Source organism: Molossus molossus, unplaced genomic scaffold, assembly GCF_014108415.1.
Source record: "Molossus molossus isolate mMolMol1 unplaced genomic scaffold, mMolMol1.p scaffold_m16_p_12, whole genome shotgun sequence".
Lineage (NCBI taxonomy): Eukaryota > Metazoa > Chordata > Mammalia > Chiroptera > Molossidae > Molossus > Molossus molossus.
Genome location: NW_023425347.1, coordinates 81754258 through 81775130, shown reverse-complemented (window position 1 = coordinate 81775130; position 20873 = coordinate 81754258). Strand labels below are relative to the sequence as shown.

At 43.2% G+C, this 20873-nt stretch overlaps 1 protein-coding gene across 1 annotated transcript in view; it reads right to left on the bottom strand.

Annotated features, from left to right (window-relative positions):
* YARS1 (tyrosyl-tRNA synthetase 1) overlaps positions 1 to 13873 on the bottom strand; it is a 34936-nt gene extending 21063 nt beyond the window's left edge. Inside the window, exons 1-4 of the mRNA XM_036256924.1 lie at positions 13075 to 13873; positions 8365 to 8511; positions 8049 to 8224; positions 1154 to 1283 (exon numbers count right to left, since the gene is read on the bottom strand). Coding sequence (XP_036112817.1) covers positions 1154 to 1283; positions 8049 to 8224; positions 8365 to 8511; positions 13075 to 13131 — 510 coding nt within the window. The 5' untranslated portion in view covers positions 13132 to 13873. The remainder of the gene's footprint in view (positions 1 to 1153; positions 1284 to 8048; positions 8225 to 8364; positions 8512 to 13074) is intronic.
* Between the last annotated feature and the right edge of the window lie 7000 nt (positions 13874 to 20873).

The following is a 20873-nucleotide window of genomic DNA, read 5'->3' as shown; positions in this document are numbered from 1 at the left end:
AACAAGTTAGTGGGGATGTAGAGCAAGACTGAATTTAAGAGATTTTTAGGCAGTAGAATTGGTAAATTGAGTGTCTGATTGGATGGGGGGAAGAGGAAGAAGGCGAGGTAGAGAAAGATGCATGAACAGGAAGAATTTAGAACAGCACCGTGCAATAGAATGCACTGTGATGGTAAATACGTTCTATATCTGTGGTGTTCAACATGATAGCCACTGGCTACATGTGGTGCACGAGCAACTGAAATACAGCCAATATGACTGAAGAACTAAAATTTGACATTTTAATTATTTTTAAAAAAACATTATTATTATTTTGTAACCCTTACCTGAGGATACATTTTTTAAATTGATTTTTAGAGGTAGGAAAGGGGGGAGAGAGAGAGCAACATCGATGTGAGAAAGAAACATTCACCAGTTACCTCCCATATGCACCCTGACCAGGTATCAAACCTGTAACCTAGGGATGTGCCCTGACCAGGAATTGAACCCAAAACCTTTTGGTGTCCAGGATGATGCTTCAACCAACTGAGCCACCCGGCCGGGGCTAATTTTAATTACTTTTAATAGCCACATATGGCTATGACTAGAGGCTACCATAGTGGACAGTGTAGATCTAGAATGTCTCCAGGTTTAACCTTTGGAAAGATCACGTGGAGGTGACAAGGGAAGAATTTTCTTATACCAAACACTGTAGAAATCTAGAAAGAAAAAGTTAAGTCTATCCATATTGTCATCCTGCCTTCCTAAAGTAACCAGTATTACTAGCTTGGTCTATATTTTTCCATCTTTCTCCTTGCACACACACAAAATAGGATGTGCTTGTTTTGTTTAGTGGAAAATAGGATCATGCCTAAAATTTATTTTGCACACATTTCTGTGAAATTAATTTTCAGTGAAGAAATTGTGATCAACTTAAAGAAGGTTTGCAAGATGAGCAGTGTTTTAAAGGACAGACAGGTAGAGAGATTTGCAACAGAAAAAGTCAAAGAGGGTTCTAGGAAATGGAGGCAGGGGAGAAGGAGGGAGACAGGAAGGCCTGCAGCATGGTCAAGAAACAGCAAGTACATCAGTTAACTGGGCTGAGAGAGAGGTTTCAACCAGTGGTTAGAAACAGAACTAAAAGGTCACCGGGCAACCCCATCCTTGTAAATACCTGTAGTCCAGGGTACAGCAGACCACTGAGCAAAGGGTGCTCCACCTGCTTTACCACCTCAGCTCCAGCTTTTTTGGCATCGTGCTGTGTGACCACGGAGGAGAGTCTGTATACATCTAGTGTGTACTCTCTGAAGAAGAAAGTAAAAGGAGATAGCTAAGACTGAGCCCAGGCCTCAGTTTGATTCTAAGGCACATTCACTCTCCTAATTTTAAAACTTTTTTTTTTTGGTTAATCCTCACCTGAGGATATTTTCCATTGATTTTATCAGATAAAGTGGTAGGGAGGGAGGGAGAGAGGGGGGCAAAGAGAGAGAAACATGGTTGTGAGAGACACATTGATTGGTTGCCTCCTGCACGACCCCAACTGGGGCTAGGGATCAAACCTGCAACCCAGGTACAGGCCCTTGACCAGGAATCAAACCTGAGACCCTTTGGTCCTCAGGTTGACGCTCTTAACTGCTGAGCCAAACTGGCCAGGGCAAGACATTTCAAGAAAGCACTACCTACTAGCTTCTAAATGTGAGTGGCCCATCCTCTCATTCAAAATACTTCATTTTTAAAGATGGCTTTAATTAATCTTTTTCTTCACTTATCTCTTATCTCTTGAAATACTGCTTCTCTGCCATTCCCTTCCATTCTCTTCTTCTGGAATGCCTATTAAACACCAGAATTTCTCAATCTATCTTCCACGTCTTAAGAATAGTGTACCTAGCCCTGGCCAGTTTGGCTCAGCGGTTAGAGCGTCAGCCTGCGGTCCGGAGAGACCGGGGTTTGGTTCCCGCTAAGGGCATGTACTTTGGTTGTGGTTTGTCCCCGGCCCTGGTTGGTTGTGCGGGTGGCAGCCACTCGATGTGTCCCTTCACATTGATGTTTCTCTCTCTCTCTCCCTCCCACTCTATCTGTACAAAAAATGGAAAAATATCCTCGGGTGAGGATAAAAAAAAAAAAAAAGAATAGTGTACCTATAACTTAGTTTAAGGAAAAGGATCTAGTTACTTCTGAAGCTCCTGTATACCACTCTACGATCCTATCCCACTTCCTCCTCCTCCACAATAACCACTATCCTCAACCTTTGTCTTTTTCCAGTTTTATACTGCTTGTATCTCTAAACAATGTGTTGTGAACTTTCTTATATTCCTTCACATATGGCTAGGAGTAGAATTTCTGATCATAGAGGATTTGCATCTTGAACTTTAGTGGGTGATGCCAAACTATTTTCCAAAGTGGCTTTTATCAATTGTATTACTTAATGTTGTCATTGTTTTAAATTTTGTCAATTTGGTAAGCATGAGTGGCTTCTCACTGAAGTTTTTTTATTTTTTATTTTTTCATCCTCACCCGAGGACAATTTTGCACTTTATCTTGAGATATAGAGTGGGAGGGAGAAAAGGAAGAAGAGAGAGAAACATCAATGTGAGAGAGACACATCAAGTGGTCACCACCCACACGACCCCAACCGGGGCCAGGGACAAACTGCAACTGAGGTACGTGCCCTTAGTGGAAACCGAATCCAGGCCTCTCTGGTCCGCGGACCGAAGCTCTAACCGCTGAGCCCAACCTGCCAGAGCTCACTGCAGTTTTAATCTACATTTCTTTGAATAATAACCAAGGATGCTTATATGATTGATCATTTGGGTTCTTCTTTCTATTGGAATGACTCTTTTTTTTTTTTTTTTTTGGTACGTGCACCTAGTAGGAACCGAACCTAGGACTCTCTGGTCCACAGGCTGACGCTCCAACTGCTGAGCCAAACTGGCCAGGGCTGGAATGACTCATTTTTTGAGAGTGGATTTTGTAGTTTTTGACATATAATACTGGTTATTAATCCTATGCCAGTTACATGTGCCAGTTACATTAATCCTTCTCCCAGTTGGCAACTTGTCCTTATACTTTATTTACCTTTTGAAGGTCTTAATTTTAATGTAGTTGAATTCATCAATCTTTTCCTGTGATTTATGATTTTGGTGCATTTTGTTCAATTTTCCCTGCCCTGAGATCACAAGATCGTCTTATATATTGTCTTTTAAGTGTTTTGTAGTTTGGCCTTTACAATTAAATCTTTAATCCACTTGGAATGGAGGGATCACTTTTCCCCACATGGAAAACCAACTGCCTCTGCACCATTTTTCCTAAAAAGTTTATTCTTTCGCACTGGCAAGTTTGGCTCAGCAGTTAGAGCAGTGGGTACCTGGTTTGCAGGTTCGCTCCCTCACCCTCTCTCTAAGAAAAATCAATGGAAAAACATCAAGTGAGGATTAACAACAATAAAAAGTTTATTCTTTATTTTATTAATTTTTTAGTTTAGAGAAGAAGGGAGAGAGGGGGAGAGAGAGAGAGAGAAAAAACATTGATTGGTTGCCTCCTACACATGGCATGACCAGGGACCAAACTCACAACCCGGATATGTGCCCTGACTAGGAATCGAACCCACCACCTTTTGGTGTATGGGACGACGCGCCAACCAACTGAGCTACACCGGCCAAGGCTATTTCTAATTTGTTGATATGCAATGACAGCTCTGTTATATATCAATTTTCCATATTTGTGAATATCTATTTCCGAACTCTCTATTCTGCTCCAGTAGTTAATTCTTGATTTCCATGCTATACAAATGACAAAAGATCTGGTATCCAGAACACATAAGGAACTCCTGAAAAATACGTGCATAGACACTTGACAAAAGAAGGAACAGAAATGACCAATAAAAACATAAAAATAGTCCTGGGCGGTTTGGCTCAGCAGTTAGAGTGCTGGCCTATGGACCGAAGGGTCACAGGTTCATTTCCCAGTCTAGGGCATGAACCTGGGTTGCAGATTTGATCCCCAGCCCCAGTCAAGGTAGTTCGGAAGGCAACCAACTGATGAGTCTCTCTCACATCAATGTTTCTTTCTCTTTCTTTCTCTCCACCCCCTCCTTCCACTCTCTCTAAAAATCTGAAAAAATATCCTCTGGTGAGGACTAATAACAAAAACATGAAAATAAATTCTTCAGATATTTTATCCCTACAATTGAATGGGAGTTTGGGTAGACTTTTAAGTATAGACTTTTAGGTATAGACTTTTAAGTTGGAAACTCCTTTCCTTCAGAATTGTAAAGGCTTTGCTTTATTGCCTTTTGGTTTACAGTGTTCTTTTGAGAAATGTAAAACTGTTCTGATTCCTGGCATTTTAAAGTGACAAGGTTACCCTTTTGATTATTCAAATATTGGACCTCCTGCCCTGGCCGGTTTGGCTCAGCGGTTAGAGCGTCGGCCTGCGGTACAGAGAGACCCGGCTTCGGTTCCCGCTAAGGGCATGTACCTCGGTTGCAGTTTGTCCCCGGCCCTGGTTGGTTGTGCGGGTGGCAGCCACTCGATGTGTCCCTTCACATCGATGTTTCTCTCTCTCTCTCTTCCTCTCTCTCCCTCCCGCTCTATCTGAACAAAAAATGGAAAAATGTCCTCGGGTGAGGATAAAAAAGAAAAAAAATATATATTGGACCTCCTGAAGGTGCAAATAGCCTTCAGTATACTACTTACCATATATTTTAGATCTTTTTTTTTTTTTATCCTCACCTGAGGACATTTTTCCATTTTTTGTTCAGATAGAGTAGGAGGGAGAGAGAGAGAAACATCGATGTGAAAGGGACACATCGAGTGGCCACCACCCGCACAACCCAACCAGGGTCGGGGACAAACTGCAACGGAGGTACATGCCCGTAGCGGGAACTGAACCCGGGTCTCTCTGGACCGCAGGCCGAAGCTCTAACCGCTGAGCCAAACTGGCCAGGGCTATTTTAGATCTTAAGATGCTTATTTTTAAACATTTAACATCTCTTAAATCTAGATAAAGTCTTTTAAACAATGGCATACTATAGATTATAATTTTAATTGTTTAATAGTTTAAGTATTATTTTTAAGACATCTTAAATTAATTAAATATAATATCTCTTTATATTTTCACTTGGTTTCTGGCCACTGAGTACATATTCTTTTTTTTTTTTAAAAGGTTGTAGTCTTTTTATTTTAAATATGTTTTTATTGACTTTTAGAGAGAGGAAGGGAGAGGGAGAAAGAGATAGAAATATCGAAGAGAGAGAAACATTGATTGGCTGCCTCTTGCACAGCCCCTACCAGGGATTGAGCCCCAAAACCAGGCATATGCCCTGACCAGGAATCAAACTGGCAACCTCTTGGTGTATGGGAGGACACTCAACCAAGCCAAGAATATGAGTACATATTCTTGACTAATTTGAAGCATTTAGAAACATTTTATCCAGCATTTTTAGTTGTTTTCAGCGGAAAGTTGTTTTCAGACTGGACAGAGTACCTAGTTTGCCAGACTGCTGGAAACAAAAGTTCTTATCAACATCTCAAACATTTTTAGTTTTCTGTCCATTTCTCTGCACTGCATTCTGGGTGAATTTCTTAGAATTACCTTCCAAATTTCAAATATTCTCTTCAGCTGTGTCCAGGCTAGAGTTGACCCCATCTACTGGAGGTTTGTTTGTGGGTCTTTTGTTCCATTGTTTTTACTTAATGCCAAGGAATTGTACCCATTAAAAAAGGAAATTATAAAACAGAGACAGGAAGAAACATGAATACTTAAAAGTAAAAATAGCCCTGGCCTGTTTGTCTCAGTGATTAGAGCATCAGCCCACAGACCAGAGTCCCAGGGTTCAGTTCCCGGTAAGAGAACTTGTCTTTTTGGTAATATCAGGGATATAACACTTATATAAGTGATGGGCAGCTTGGTTCAATTACTGATAAAAGTCCCTAGGGACCCAGGCAGATGGCCAATAGTGCCCCATACCCTGACTCTATTTTCCATGAGGGGTAGGGGTGAGAATGGGAAAAGGGGAAAAGCCCTATTTTATCCACTGGTTGTAAGCAGCAAGCCTGGTTTGTCCCCACGGCCCCTTCCAGACTGGATTCCTGTGGACCTGTAACTTCAGCCCAGTTCACCAATTTGCATTTCAATCATTTCTCTTACCACAGAGATGTTCAGCTTGTTTTTGAACGTGGCTATGTCATTTGTTATTTTTTTTAATCTACTATTGCTGTGTTTGGAATAGAGGGAGTGCATCAAAGCGTGCACTTACAAAGCTATCTTCCTTTGAAGTCACTTTCATATATAGAAAAAGATCAAGTGACTTTGAAGCAAGATAATTTAATGTACCCTACCTTTACTCTAGAATAAAAACCTTACCTGAGTTATTGTAGATAACAGTATCTGGCATATACTAAGAACTCAGTAAAATATTTGCATGACTTGCTCTCTCACCTTTGTCAGATCTCTGTCTAGTGTCATCATATCACAGAGGTCTTCTCTAACCATTCTATTTAAATAGAAACCCCCCACTTACTGAGAACGTTCCTCCCATCTGCCTGCTTTGTAGCACCTGTCACCATATAGTAAGTGCTCCTTAAATATTTGTAGAATAGATGTAAAAATGAATGCAATCTCACACTCTACTGAGCCTGCAGATTCAAACACTTGCTTATATAAGGATGTTTATATGCTTTATTTAAAACTCTAAATGTCCAATAGTAGGGAATGGAAAAGAAACTTGTGTTAGATGAAATAAAAAAGAAATTAACTTCTAAGCAAGAGATCTGGGATCACATTCTGGCTCTTCTACTTATTAGCTGTATGAACTTAAGTTGGAATCTATTTCCTTATCTGTGAAATAGGATAAAACAATGCTTACTTTAAAAAGTTGTTCTCAGAGGCCCTGGCTGGTGTGGCTCAGCGGTTGGAGTGTTGGCCTGCGGACCAGAGAGTCCCAGGTTCGGTTCCCGCTAGGGGCACGTACCAATAAATAAATAAATAAATAAATAAATAAAAAGTTGTTCTCAGAGAAAATGACTGGTAGAGTGATACATGACTTATTGAAAGGTTTTAATAAAATATGTGGAGACTATGAGGCAGCAGGGGGGAATTACTTAGGAAATTGTTAAGTTAAAAAAAGTAGAACACACAAAATTATATGTATTCTAACATTACAAATAGAAATAAAACTGACAAAGAAGCAATAAAAATTGTTGGGGAGGTGATAAACAAGTGAAATATTTTTTTCTTTTTTAAAAATAATTTTTATTTATTGATTTGAGAGAGAGAGGAAGGGAGAGAGAGAGATAGAGACATCGATGAGAGAGAATATCAACTGGCCGCTTCCTGCATGCCCCCCTCTGGGGATTTGGCCCACAACCTGGGCATGTGCCCTGAGTGGGAATTGAACCGGCGACCTCTTGGTGCATGGGTTGACGCTCAACCACTGAGCCACACCGGCCAGGCAAGTAAATATTTTTCTTTCACAATTCTTTTTGTTTTGTTTTGTTTTTTTTATCCTCACCCGAGGACATTTTTTTATATTTTGTTCAGATAGAGTGAGAGGGAGAGAGAGAGAGAGAAACATCGACGTGAAAGGGACACATCGAGTGGTTGCCACCCACACGATCCAACCAGGGCCGGGGACAAACTGCAACCAAGGTACGTGCCTTTAGCGGGAACTGAACCCGGGTCTCTCCGGACCGCAGGCCGATGCTCTAACCGCTGAGCCAAACCGGCCAGGGCTTCTTTCACAATTCTTTTATCAACATTTGCTAAGGCTGGAAGGAGCAAGGGAGGCTGAACTCTTCATCATTGCTTTCCCACATGCTGTGAGCTCTGTAAGGCCAAGGACTTTGTTAAGATTACATTTATATCTCCAGCAAATAGGAGAGTACCTAGGCATTTACTAGTCAGTACATTTTTAATGGCTGAATTAAAAGGACAAAGGGTATACATTTTTTAATGGTTAACAGGTGGAGCCAAACAGCTTCTAATTCAAATTTACGAGTGCCTGGACTCCACAGATCTGTAATTAGCTAGAAGAACCAGAGCCAGGAGGAGGTGGACAATCAAGCACTTACTTGCTGAGCTGGTAATCAGTGCCTTTGATAAACTTGAGCTTCTCCAAGGGCACACCAATACTTTCCAGCATTGCCTTGATCACATTCTCATAGTAGCTGGTTCGGAGTTCTAGAAGTTCCCATGGAGCTTTCATGTTATCTAGGTACGCATGAAGGTCTGCAAACAGAATCGTTACCTGGACATAAAAGAAAAGGAGCCACCAAAATGTGAATTTGTCCAAGTACTTCCAAAATCCCCTCCCTGTCCCTGCCCTTTTTAAGTCTCTTTTGGCCATTCCCCAAGGGCAACTGCTTGGTTCAACACATTCCTTCTTACCTCACATCCTGCTTTCAGGAAGTCCGCGATCTTCGACATAGGCACAAAGTAAGCCACATGTGGCTTGCCTGTGGTTGCTGTTCCCCAGTAAACTTTAAGTTCTCGTTCCTTCAGTATCTCCTTTAGCTTCTCTTCCCCCAGAACTTCCTGTTATGGAAGCAGAAGACCTGGTTTAATGCTGGTGCCCCACCTTACTCATCCTTTACCCTGTGACAAGGAAAACAAAGGCATGTGTCACTGGGGATCCAGGCTCAGAGTCAGCAGGGGGCATCCAGCCGTGCTCTCAGCGCGGAGGAAGAGCTAATCTAAGTTGGTGTTATTACTAGTACCACTCCCGTGAAATGACTGATATTAGGGGAATGGGACATGTCCCTAATTGCATTTTCCCATCCAACTACCTCTAACTCATGCTCCTTTCTTTCAAAGCCAACTTCTTGAAATAGTTATCTTTTCTTCTGGTCTCCAGTCCTTATCTTCCATTCGAGTTTTAATTCCATATAGCATCACACCACTGAAAATGCTCTTACTAAGATCATAGATGGTCTCCACATTGCTAAATTCAACGAATTCTTTTAAATTCTCACACCCTGCCAACTCAGCCCTGGCCGGTTTGGCTCAGCGGTTGGAGCGTCGGCCTGCGGTACAGAGAGACCCGGGTTTGGTTCCTGCTAAGGGCACGTACCTCGGTTGCAGTTTGTCCCCAGCCCTGGTTGGTCGTGTGGGTGGCAGCCACTCGATGTGTCCCTTCGCATCGATGTTTCTCTCTCTCTCTCTTCCTCTCTCTCCCTCCCACTCTATCTGAACAAAAAATGTCCTCGGGTGAGGATTAAAAAAATAAAAATAAATAAATAAATAAGTAAATAAATAAATAAATTCTCACACCCTTCCTGAAACACTCTCCTCTATTTCATCCTCTTAGTTTTCCTCCTATTTCAGCTGCTGGGTCTCAGGTTTTTTTGCATCTATTCTTCTTCTCCCTAATCATTAAATATTAGCAATTCTTGCAGCCCTACCTCTTCTCACTCTGCGTTCTCCTGGATCCTCTTCAGTGGCTACTTATGCGCTAGTAACTCCCAAATCTCCTGCTCACATCCATGTATAGAACCATGTACTTGTTATCAATCCAGTTAATTCAAACTCAACATGTTCAAAATGAAAAACTCATGCTCTCACCTTTCTACCTTACTCCCCACCCATCTTTTTCACCCCTAGTTCAGTAAACAGTACTATCCATTCATCAAGTTGCATAAGTTACTCTGAAACAGCTCTTAAACCCTCCTACTTCTCTCCATCTCTGCACCACCGCCCTAGTCTAGGCCATCATTAGATTACACCAGGATTATTACTACAGCAGCCTAACAGGTCTCCTATGTCTACTCTTGCTCTCTCCAATCCATGCTCCAAAGGCAGCCAGAGATCTTGAAAACCCCAAATTTGATAAACTCATTTACCCATTTAAATACTTCAATAATTTCCTTTTGCCCTAAAACATATTGGGCCCTGGCTGGTTTGGCTCAGCGGTTAGAGCATCGGCCTATGGTCCAGAGAGACGCAGGTTCGGTTCCCGCTAAGGGCACGTACCTTGGTTGCAGTTTGTCCCTGGCCCTGGTTGGTTGTGCAGGTGGCAGCCGCTCGGCGTGTTCCTTTCACGTCGATGTTTCTCTCTCTCTCTCTCTTCCTCTCTCTCCCTCCCACTCTATCTGAACAAGAAATGGAAAAATGTCCTCGGGTGAGGATAAAAAAAAAAACATATTGGAAAAATCCTAATAGGCCAGTATGCTGCAGATAAAGAGATTATAGTGTTTCTCTTTTTTTAAATCTTCACCCAAGGATATTTTTCTATTTATCTTTAGGTAAACTGGAAGGAAGGGAGAGAGAAACATCGATGTGAGAGGAACACATCGACTGGTTGCCTCTCACATGACCCCGACCAGGGCCAGGGATGAACCGCAACCGAGGTACGTGCCCTTGACTGGGATTGAACCTGTGACTCTTTGGTCCCCTGGCCGACACTCTGCTAAGCCAAACAGGCCAGGGCGATTATAGTGTTTCTTCAAGTGATGGTTTGGGAGGCTGTTGGAAGGCATGGTGACAAAAATTGTTTTGTTGGACTGAATGATCCATTAGCAGGATATGTTAAAATTCTGTGTTCCCAGCTGGCTGGAGGTTGATCCTGCATCCTTCAGGCCCCTGACTATTTGGACACTTGGAGGGTTCTTACTACCCAAGGAAAAGTCATATCACTTACCCTTTAAAACCTGAGTAAGCCAATATCATTAGTTTTATATATCCTTTGTTCCCAACCAGCACTCTTTTATGGAAAGAGGCTAGGAAACAAAGGTTCTGGTTAAGGGGAAGCATGCAAGAATCTCTGGTTAAGATCAAGTTATGAGTGGAAATAACCTAAACGTCTATTAGCTGATAAATTGATAAACAATGGTTTATCCCTGTAATGGAATATTATTCAGTCATTAAAAAGGAATTAGGTTCTGACAGGTACAACATGGATTAACCTCGAAAACATTATGCTAAATGAAAGACGTCAAACCAAAGGCTATATATCGTATGATTCACCTTATGTGAAATGTCCAGAATAGGCAAATACATAGAGACAAAGTAGATTCGTGTTTCTCTAGAGTTGGGGAGAGGGGAGGAATGGGAAGTGATTGCTAAGGGGTATAGGTTTTTTTTTTTAATCCTCACTCGAGGATATTTTTCCATTCTTTGTTCAGATAGAGCAGGAGGGAGAGAGAGGAAGAGAGAGAGAGAAACATCGACGTGAAAGGGACACATCAAGTGGCTGCCACCCGCACAACCCAACCAGGGCCGGGGACAAACTGCAACCGAGGTACATGCCCTTGGCGGGAACTGAACCTGGGTCTCTCTGGACTGCAGGCCGATGCTCTAACCGCTAAGCCAAACCGGCTAGGGTGAGAGGTAGAGGTTTTTTTGAGAGTGATGAAATGTTCTGGAATTAGATAATGGTGATACTTGAACAACCTTGTAACAACAGTAAAACCTATGGAATTTTACACTTTAAAAGGGTGAAGTTTGCCCTGGCCGGTTTGGCTCAGCAGTTACAGCATCAGCCCGCGGACCAGAGTCCCAGGTTCAGTTCCGGACTAAGGGCACGTACCTCGGTTGCAGTTTGTCCCCGGCCCCTGTTGGGGTTGTGTGGGTGGCAACCGGTCGATGTTTCTCTCTCTCTTTTTCCTTCTCCCTCCCATTCTATCAGCTCTATCGAAAGATAAATGCAAAAATGTCCTTGGGTGAGGATTAAATAACGAAATAAATAAAAAACAAAAGGGTCAAGTTTATGGTATGTATATTATATCTCAAAAAAAGAGGAAAAAAGCTGTGGCCTAATTACTGCTTTTAGGATAAAACCCCAATTCTAAACAGCCTACAAAGCCCTGAAGACCCGATCCCTGCTACCTCTCCTAAACAAACAAGTAAAATGTATAGTATGTCAGATGGTGATAAATTCGATGAAGAAACAACAAAAGGCAGAACAAGGGATGAGCCAGTTCTCTGGCAGGGGATTTGTTATGTAAATAAAGTGGTTCAGGAAAGGCCTTCCTAATAAATGTGACAATAGTCAAAGGCCTGAATGAGGAGGCAAAGGAATGAGCAATATATATAATATTTATTAAGTTCTTGATCTACACTTTGCTCACTCTAGTCTTGTCCAGTGTTCTTTCTTCTCTCCTCTGGGTCTTTTAATCCTTACCTGAGGATATTCTTTTCCATTGATTTTCAGGGGAGAGGAGGAGAGGGAGAGGGAGAGAGAAGAGAAAGAAACATCGATGTGAGAGGCAACCGGGTAAAAATCGAACCGCCACTCCAGCCCTGCGCTCTAACCACTGAACAACAGGGCCAGGGCTTTCCTCTGGTTAACTTCCACTCCTGCTATTCCTGGAAACAGCAGGAACATATGTGGAGTGTGCTCCGTAGGCATCAAGAAGCAGTTTATTTAGTTGTTAATCCTCACCTGAAGATACTCTTTCGGTTGACTGTTTTTTAGAGTGAGTGGAAAAAAGGGGAGAGAGGGAGTAACATGGATGTGAGAGATACACATCCACTGGTTGCCTCCTGTATGCTCCCCCTCGGGGGCGGGGATCCAACCTGAAACTCAAGCACGTGCCCTTGACCGAGAATCGAACCCGCGACCCTTTGGTCTGCAAGCCCACGCTCTAACCGCTGAGCAAAATCCACCAGGACCAAGGCGCAGTTTAGAGGTCACTTTCTCAATCTTCCCTTACACTCACCCCAGCCCTTTCTAATTTCCTTTCAAAGTTTCAGGTATAGTAACTTTCAGTACTTTCTTCAACTGTAATTGGATTGCAGGTCATTTTTAACGTGATTCCCTCCAGACAAGCTCTGGGTAGGCAGGGCTTTGACGTATCCCAGCGCCTAGCACCGCGCCTGGCACATAATAGGGTGGGTGGGGTGGGAGTCCTGGATTCAAAGTCAGGTTCAACACAGGTAACTGCACACAGGAAGTAAGCCCAAAGTGGTTTCTATGGTACCTAGACAATTACTTTACTGACTGATGACTGACCGACCAGCAGTGAGGACTGCAGGCTCTCTCACAGCTGCCTTGGCACGGAGCTCCCACCCCATACACTTAAGATCCCGTGGTGGGGCTCAGGATCTCTGAACCTCGGGTCCCCAGTCCCCAGTAACGCGTTTCCAACTCCAGGGTCCGACCTGAAGGTTCCGGGTGATAAGGTGCAGCTTCTCTTCTGGGCTCGGAGCATCCCCCATGGCTCCGTCGCCCTTGTCTCCCCTGCTCAGTCCAGCACCTGCGCCCTTTCCACCGTCGCCGCCGCTGCGTGCCGGGAAATGCACTGCGGGTCCAGTCAGGTTGCATCAGCTGAGCTCGTCGCTCGGCTTGCTCGGCCTGGGCCCTTCGCCTGGAAGTGGTAGGAAGTCAGGAGCAGCAGAAAGTCGTGCGGGTCGATGAGACGGGAAAAGGTGGAGCCAGTAGTCAGGGTAGGCGGTGCGTAGGGCGGGGCTACGGCGCCTGCGTGTGGCTCCTCCTTCTAAGAGGCGGGGCGTTTTCCTGCCAATCACTGCCTGTTTGCCCTCCCCCTGGCGCTGCCCCGGCTGCCTCTGGGTGGGGGAGGTCGGGGAGAGGGGCGATAAAATGGCGCAGGGGGCGGAGTGAGGCGAGGTCTTTTGCCCGGCTTCGGCCCCGCTTCCGGAGGTGAAGAGCGGGAGGGGCGAGGAGGTCGTTATTCCCCGGCTGGGAGGAGGATGGGGTCGCCTGTTGCTTCTTCAGGGGACCGCGCACGCCGTCCGCCCCTTTGAGGGGTTGGGAGGCCCTCGCCCAGCTGGGAGACGGGCTCATTTTCGTTCCTGAGGTGATGGCGGCGGGAGGGGGGAGTGTCCCTGCCCCCATCTCCACGTCGGCGGGCTCTAAGTGTCCCTCACCCTGCTGAGGAAAAGGGAGCCGATTTGGCGGCCTGAGAGACGGGGAGCAACGTCGGTTCTCCCAGCCCAGTAGCGGCCGGGAGGGATGGAAGTGTAGGCGGGTGGGCGATGCCGCTGTGCGGCTGCCCCTACCCCGTCGTGGGGAGGGTGTAGCTAGGGAGGAGATCGTGGTCTCTGCCGCGCCTGGCCGGTGCGGGGAGGGGAGGACAACCTGCCCCTCGGGAGAGTGGGGGCCGTGGTCCCGCTGCGGGCGGTGCCGGTAGCCTTCCTCGGAAGAGGGCTGCCGCCGGGCAGGGTTTGCCCCTGCTGGGGGAGGGGCGGGGATCAAGCCCGCGATTCTCCCGCCTTCCGCGGGGTGGCGGGAATTCTTGGTCCTTGAGTAGGAGGGAGGAGGGAAGTGCGAAGGCCTTGCCCCGGGGGATGCTGTGCTGGCGGCGTTGGCATTTCTGAGGAGTGCAGGGAGAGGTCAAGCGCAACCTCCGAAGGGTGGACTTGGACCACCCTCCTCCTGGCTCCCAAGAACTGGAGGCGCCGCACCCGTTCCGTCCTGGCTGGAAGGAAGGCAGTTGGCACGTAGGGTGGGCCCTGGAGTGGGCCCAGAAAGTGATTGAATTGCCCACCTGCTGCCCCCACCTGACCTCCAGATTCCTATGGATGTATTAGAGGCTCCATCCTTTAGCAAACCTGTCTAAATTATTATTTTAAAAATTTCTTTTATAAAAAAGAAACCTGTTGCTGCAGTTTAGACATTTGGTCTCCCATGCCTGTGTGGGAGGAGAATCCTAGGGCTCTTATCTATCTGGTGAAATGTTACTTCAAGCAGTGATATCCAGCTCTGGGTTGTTTTTCTGCCCTGCAGCTTTTTCACTTACCTCAGAGGGAGTTGCACAATTCTTGCAGATAATTTCAGTTCACTCTGATTTTGTTTAAACGTTGTGACCCTTTCATGGAGTGATAAAACCTACTGGGTGCCTTTTGTGTAGTGCGCCTCACAGGGACTGCATATGGGGAAGGTTGGAAATCGCAGATCAGTGGGGAAATCCTATCCCTTGAAAATAATCCTTACCTTCCTCCATATCTGTCAGATTCAACTTGGTACTGCTCTGGTTTTAGAGCCTTGAAAGAGTTATATGGGGTTGTATCTGGTGTTGCAATTTTAATGGCCTGAATAAAGCCACTTTGTGTTCTAAGGCAGTAGGGTTCAGAGGTATGATAAAAATAGAAAGGGAACCAGTTTCTGAGGTTGCAACCAGGAGGTTTGAGAACAGCAAGGGTGGGCGTGGTACACTGAAGTGTGAAGAAGGGGGTGGACAAGTGAGAGACATGGAAGGACAGAATAGTGTCACAGAAGGGATGGGGAGCAGAGGAACTGAGAGGCTTGGGAGATGGGGAAAATATTCTTCCCTTACAAATAAAGAGATCCTCATATTTTTGCTGGAGGTTACAAAGTAAGTGCCAAGAAAGGCAGGTGATGGTAGAATTGGCAGACAGAGAAGTACTAAGACTGTCTTGTGGAACTTCACTTTAGAACTTCAATTTTATCTGAGATTCCCCCCCCCCCCGCAAATTAATTATCAACTTTCATTAGTATAGGGCTTTTAGGTTTAGAGTGCTCTCATAAACTTGCCCTCATTTAATCCTCGTAATAATCCGTGTTCAAAATTAACAGTGAATAATTCCCATTTTTCAGATTAGTGTTCTGATCTGATTTGAGGTTCAGAGACTTCAAGTGAATTGCTGAAGTTTCTGAATTTTAGTTTAGTTTTAATATACAAGATATTTCATTATTAATTTACAGAATATAGTTCAGATGCCCATGCAGCCTGGTCTTTACTTTAGTGACAAAATGGTTGAATACTGGGTTTGACTAGAAGAGATTAGCACATACTGGATAATTTCTTAACAAGTAAGGACTAGGGGAAGTTCCTCACCAGTTCACTCTTTTTTCCTACTATTCCTATGCTTCTCTTAAGACTGTTAGGGTTCAGAGAGGTGATGAGGATGGGGTGAAAAAATATCTGTAGCCCCTACTTATTTAGCTTTTATACTGTGCCTGTAGTATGCTAAGTGCTTTATACTCATGATCTCATTTAATTCTTCCAACAACCCCATGAGGTAGATATTATGATGGTCCCTAAATTACAGGAGAGGACATTTGAAACTTAAGAATGTAATCATTGTATCCCTACTGACTTCTAATTTTTATCCTCACCTGAGGACATTTTGTTTTTTGTTCAGATAGAGTGGGAGGGAGAGAGAGAGAGAGAGAGAGACCCAACCAGGGCCGGGGACAAACTGCAACCAAGATACGTGCCCTTAGTGGGAACCAAACCCGGGTCTCTCTGGACCGCAGGCCAACTCTCTAACCGCTGAGCAAAACCAGCCAGGGCCTGATTTCTAATTTTAAAGTGGTTTTATTATTAAATATTTTAAGCATATAAAGATTATAGAAATGAATACCAACAGTAATGAATACCATTATGTCCACCTTTCAACTTAATTTTATATTGCCATATTTGTTTTAGGTTGTTTGTTTATTTATTTTTATCCTCACCTGAGGACATTTTCCATTTTTTGTTCAGATAGAGTGGGGGGAGCCCTGGCCGGTTTGGCTCAGCGGTTAGAGCATCAGCCTGCGGTCCTGAGAGACCCGGGTTCGGTTCCCGCTAAGGGCACGTACCTCGGTTGCAGTTTGTCCCCGGCCCTGGTCGGTCGTGCGGGTGGCAGCCACTCGATGTATCCCTTTCACATCGATGTTTCTCTCTCTCTCTTTCTCTCTCTCTCTCTCTCTCTCTCTCTCTCTCTCTCTCTCTCCCTCCCACTCTACCTGAACAACAACAACAAAAAGATAGAGTGGGGGGAGAGAGAGGAGAAGAGAGAGAAACATCGACATGAAAGGGACACATCAAGTGGCTGCTTCCCGCACAACCCAACCAGAGCTGGGGACAAACTGCAACCGAGGTACGTGCCCTTAGTGGGAACTGAACCCGGGTCTCTCTGGACCATATGCCAACGCTCTAACCGCTGAGCCAAACCGGCCAGGGCTAGGTCTTTTTTTTAATAAAACATTATATATAGAATTGAAACTCTTATACCACATGCTATTCCTCTTCCCTTCCCACAACCAGAGGTAACCATTATCCTGAATTTGGTGTTTCTTGTTTCTATGTGTGTTTTTATAATTCAATGACATATGTATTTATGCATATACAGTTTATGGTATTGTTTCTTTAACAAATAAATTGCAAGAAAAAAGTGACGCCGTAGATGAAAATGTAAGACATCTCAGCCAGTTGCAATGTATGGACCTAATTTGGATACTGATTTTTGAAAATCTTAAAAAAGTATATGATATTTATCAAATAATTGGAAATCTGAACTGGATATTTTATGATAAGGAATTCTTGTTATTTACAAATGAAATGATGTGATGCCTGGGATTTGCTTGAAAATAATCCAGTAAAGGGGGTAGGTGGATGGGGTAAGATTAGTTATGGGTTGGTTGATGGTAGTTGTTGGGCCTGGGTGATGGGTGTATGTGGGATTCATTATGTATTATGTTATTTTTGTATATGTTTTAAAATGAGGAAATAAAATTATGAAGAGACTGATTTGTGCAAGTTAAAAATTATATGTATATAGTATTATTTTCATGCTTTTGCTCCCAGTCCTTTTGGAACATTATATGAGAGAAGCTCAGAAGAGCCAGCTCTGTGGCTCTGGATGTGGTGTGGCACAGGAATTGATGTTTTCAGTGGTTGTAAAGGCTATTGGTCCTATATGTGCACAGTAAAGTAATGATGGTTTTTTTCCTGTGAGGTTTGGCCACATTCAGGGGTATTTCTCATGTTCTTCCATTCCACCTGGAAAGTCAAGGGAAGCCTGTGCATAAAAGATGGCTTAAATTATTTTTGCCAAGGCACCAAAAACTCATTGGTGTCCATATCTTTCATGTATATTAGAGGCTGTAGTGAATTTAGAGGGTTCTGCCATTTCCTGACCATCCCTGGGCAAGTCTATTACAGGGGTGGTAGAAAAGGAAAAACACTGCCTTTGGAATTAGAGCTTAGTTTGGATTCTTGATCTAGCATTCTTAGTTCTGTGTACCTGGTTAAGTTACTTTATGTCTTTGAATTTTAGTTTCCCAAGAGTGAAAATCTATTGAACTCTTAATTTGGTCAAGCAGGTGCTTGGACTAGACCTCTTGGAAGGAGTTGGAGTAAGAGTGGGGGTAGGGGCTCAGAAAGGGCTTCTCAGAAATGTAGCTGCTTAACCCCATTGCCTGTGATACTTGTGCTTGACCACAAACTTTAAAAATTTCCAAAAGTCAACTGTTCTTCTGCCTAAAGAAATAACTTTATAAAAAAACTCAGTCACATGGCAGAGAAATTACGTTTCACAGAGGAACCCGCACCAGTGCCTGGAACTCTCACAACAATTGCTGGTAAAATAAGAGAAAAAGTCTTTGCAGTTCTCAGTTTAAATACAACAGAAACCTTAGTTTCTTTGATAAGATCTATTGTACAGAGTTAAGGGAGGGGTTAAATTAGAGTTGTAAAATGTCTCCCAGTGCCTAATTTATAATAGGTACTTAATACTTCTTTTCTTTCTGTTCCACCTCATTTTTTGTGTGTGTGGTACATGCCCCTAGGGGGAACCGAACCTGGGACCCTCTGGTCCACAGGCTGACACTCGACCACTGAGCAAACAGGCCAGGGCCTGTCCCACCTCATTTTTAAGAAGAGTATGTTTAACTAGGTTCCTTCTTTCTTTTATTTATTACACACACATTTTTTTTTTTTTTTTAGATCTTCACCAGAGGACATTTTTCTATTTATCTTCAGATAGAGTGGGAGGGAGGGGAGAGAGAAAGAAATATCAATGTGAGAGAGACACATCGACTGGTTGCTGACCCCAAGCAGGGTCAGGGAGGAACCCACCTGAAGTACATACCCTTGACCGGAATCAAACCTGAGACTCATTGGTCCGCGGGCTGATGCTCTAACCACTGAGAAAACCAGCCAGGGCCCAGTTTTATTGAGATATAGTTGACACATAACATTGTATTAGCTTAAGGTGTTCAACATAATGATTTGATATATGCACGTATTGCCATATGATTACCACAGAAAGTTTAGTTAACATACATTACCTCACATAGTTACAATTTTCTTCTTGTGGTGAGAACTATTAGTGTCTGTTCTCTTAGCAACTTCCAAGTATAAAATACAGTGTTGTTAACTATAATCACCATGGTGTACATTACATAGGTCCCTTTTAATTCTAAAATTCTGTAATTCCTTCCCTTCTAACTCTCTAGTACTTTATAACGTTTTATATTTTCTCATAGTGGTGTGTAATTATAAATGTTGTCTTCCCTGGCAAGATTATACATTCTTTGAGGGTGGAAATCATTTACCTTCATTTCTTAGAAGTTATATGGAGACATTTTATCTAGCTCAGTGCCATTTGATGATAGCAGCTCAGAAAATGTTTTCTGTAAGAATGCATGAACTAAAGCTAAAATTCCAAGTGATATGGAGGGAAGTAGAATAGGCAAAATTCAGTTAAAAGGCTATAATGGCCCAGCTGATATGGCTCAGTGGATTGAGTATCGCCCCATGGACTGAGAAATCCCAGTTCAATTCCAGGTCAGGGCTCAGTCACAACATGCCCAGGTTGTGGGCTCAGTCCCCAGTAGGGGGCTTGCAGAAGGGAGCAGATCAATGTTTCTATCTCTCCCTCTCCCTTCCTCTCTATCTAAAATAATCAGTAAAAACATATTTTTTGAAAAAGGCTATAATGAATTTTCCAGATTGAGTTTAGTGTTTATTTCTTACAGCTTTTCAGATGTCAACATGTAATATGTAAAATAATAGCTTACTATCATTTTTCCCACCTAGAAAATAATTATAGATCAAATCCATCATTAGCTGTTTAAAAACTAGGTTTTAGTTAAATGAGTAATGTGTAAATATTCAAGTGGAAAAGTAAAACGATACAAAAATGTTCCCTTGACCTCTCTTAGTTTCTGCACAGGTTATAGCAGTGATCAATTTTGTGTTTGTATTTTTTTTCCATCTTTGCATCTATGTATCTAATGAAAATGAGACTTTTATATGAGTGGTCATGATTAACTTTTAGGTCTTAGTGGAATTTTAGACATTGCCCAGTCCCCCTTTTCCATCCCTTCCCCATTTTATAAATGAGGAAACAAGTTCAAATGGTTAAGTGGCTTACCCAAATCATAGCTGGTTAGTGACAGAACCAGGACTATAACCCAGGTCTTTGGACTCCTAAGCCAGTATTTATCCTACTAGAGCAAATGATATCCTTAAGAAAGTACAGATTGTTGGAACAAAACTAGTTCTTTAGTTGCATAATTTTTCCTCTAAAGGTTTTTCTTTGATGATCTTGACTCAGAATTTAACTTTCTGGTATTTAAAAAAAAGTCAAGGTGAAAATTAATAGATGGAACACCTTAAAAGCATAATACAGTTGACTTTGTAATTAGCAGAGTTGAAAGTGATGAGAAGATCCTCTAATTTTCTTTGTACCTTCAGGAAGGTGGGAGTCAATCATTTTGACAAGTCCCCTGTAAGGAACAGATAGCAGGAGCTGAAACCTTTTCCCATTTGGTCTTGTGGCAAAGGCAGAGATCATGCCAGCAGCTCCACACAGTATGGAAGGCAGTTCTTATATTATTAAAGTTGTTTTTGTTTATTTATTTATTTATTTTTTTTAGTTTTAAAAGTAATATGTTTGGCCCAGTTGGTGTGGCTCAGTGGTTGAACGTTGACCCATGCACCAAGAGGTCGCCGGTTCGGTTCGCAGTCAGGGCACATGCCCAGGTTGTGGGCCTGATCCCCAGTGGGAGGGCATGCAGGAGATGGCCAATCGATGTCTTTCTCATCGTTGTTTCTATATCTCCCTCTCTCTCTGGGTATCAATAAAGGAAAACATATTGTTAAAATAAAAGTAATGTGTTTGGCTTTTAAAAAGTAAACTATAAAAATCCAAACATTTTAAATTATATATATTTGTTTTGTTTGTATGTTGTGGGTATTATTCCA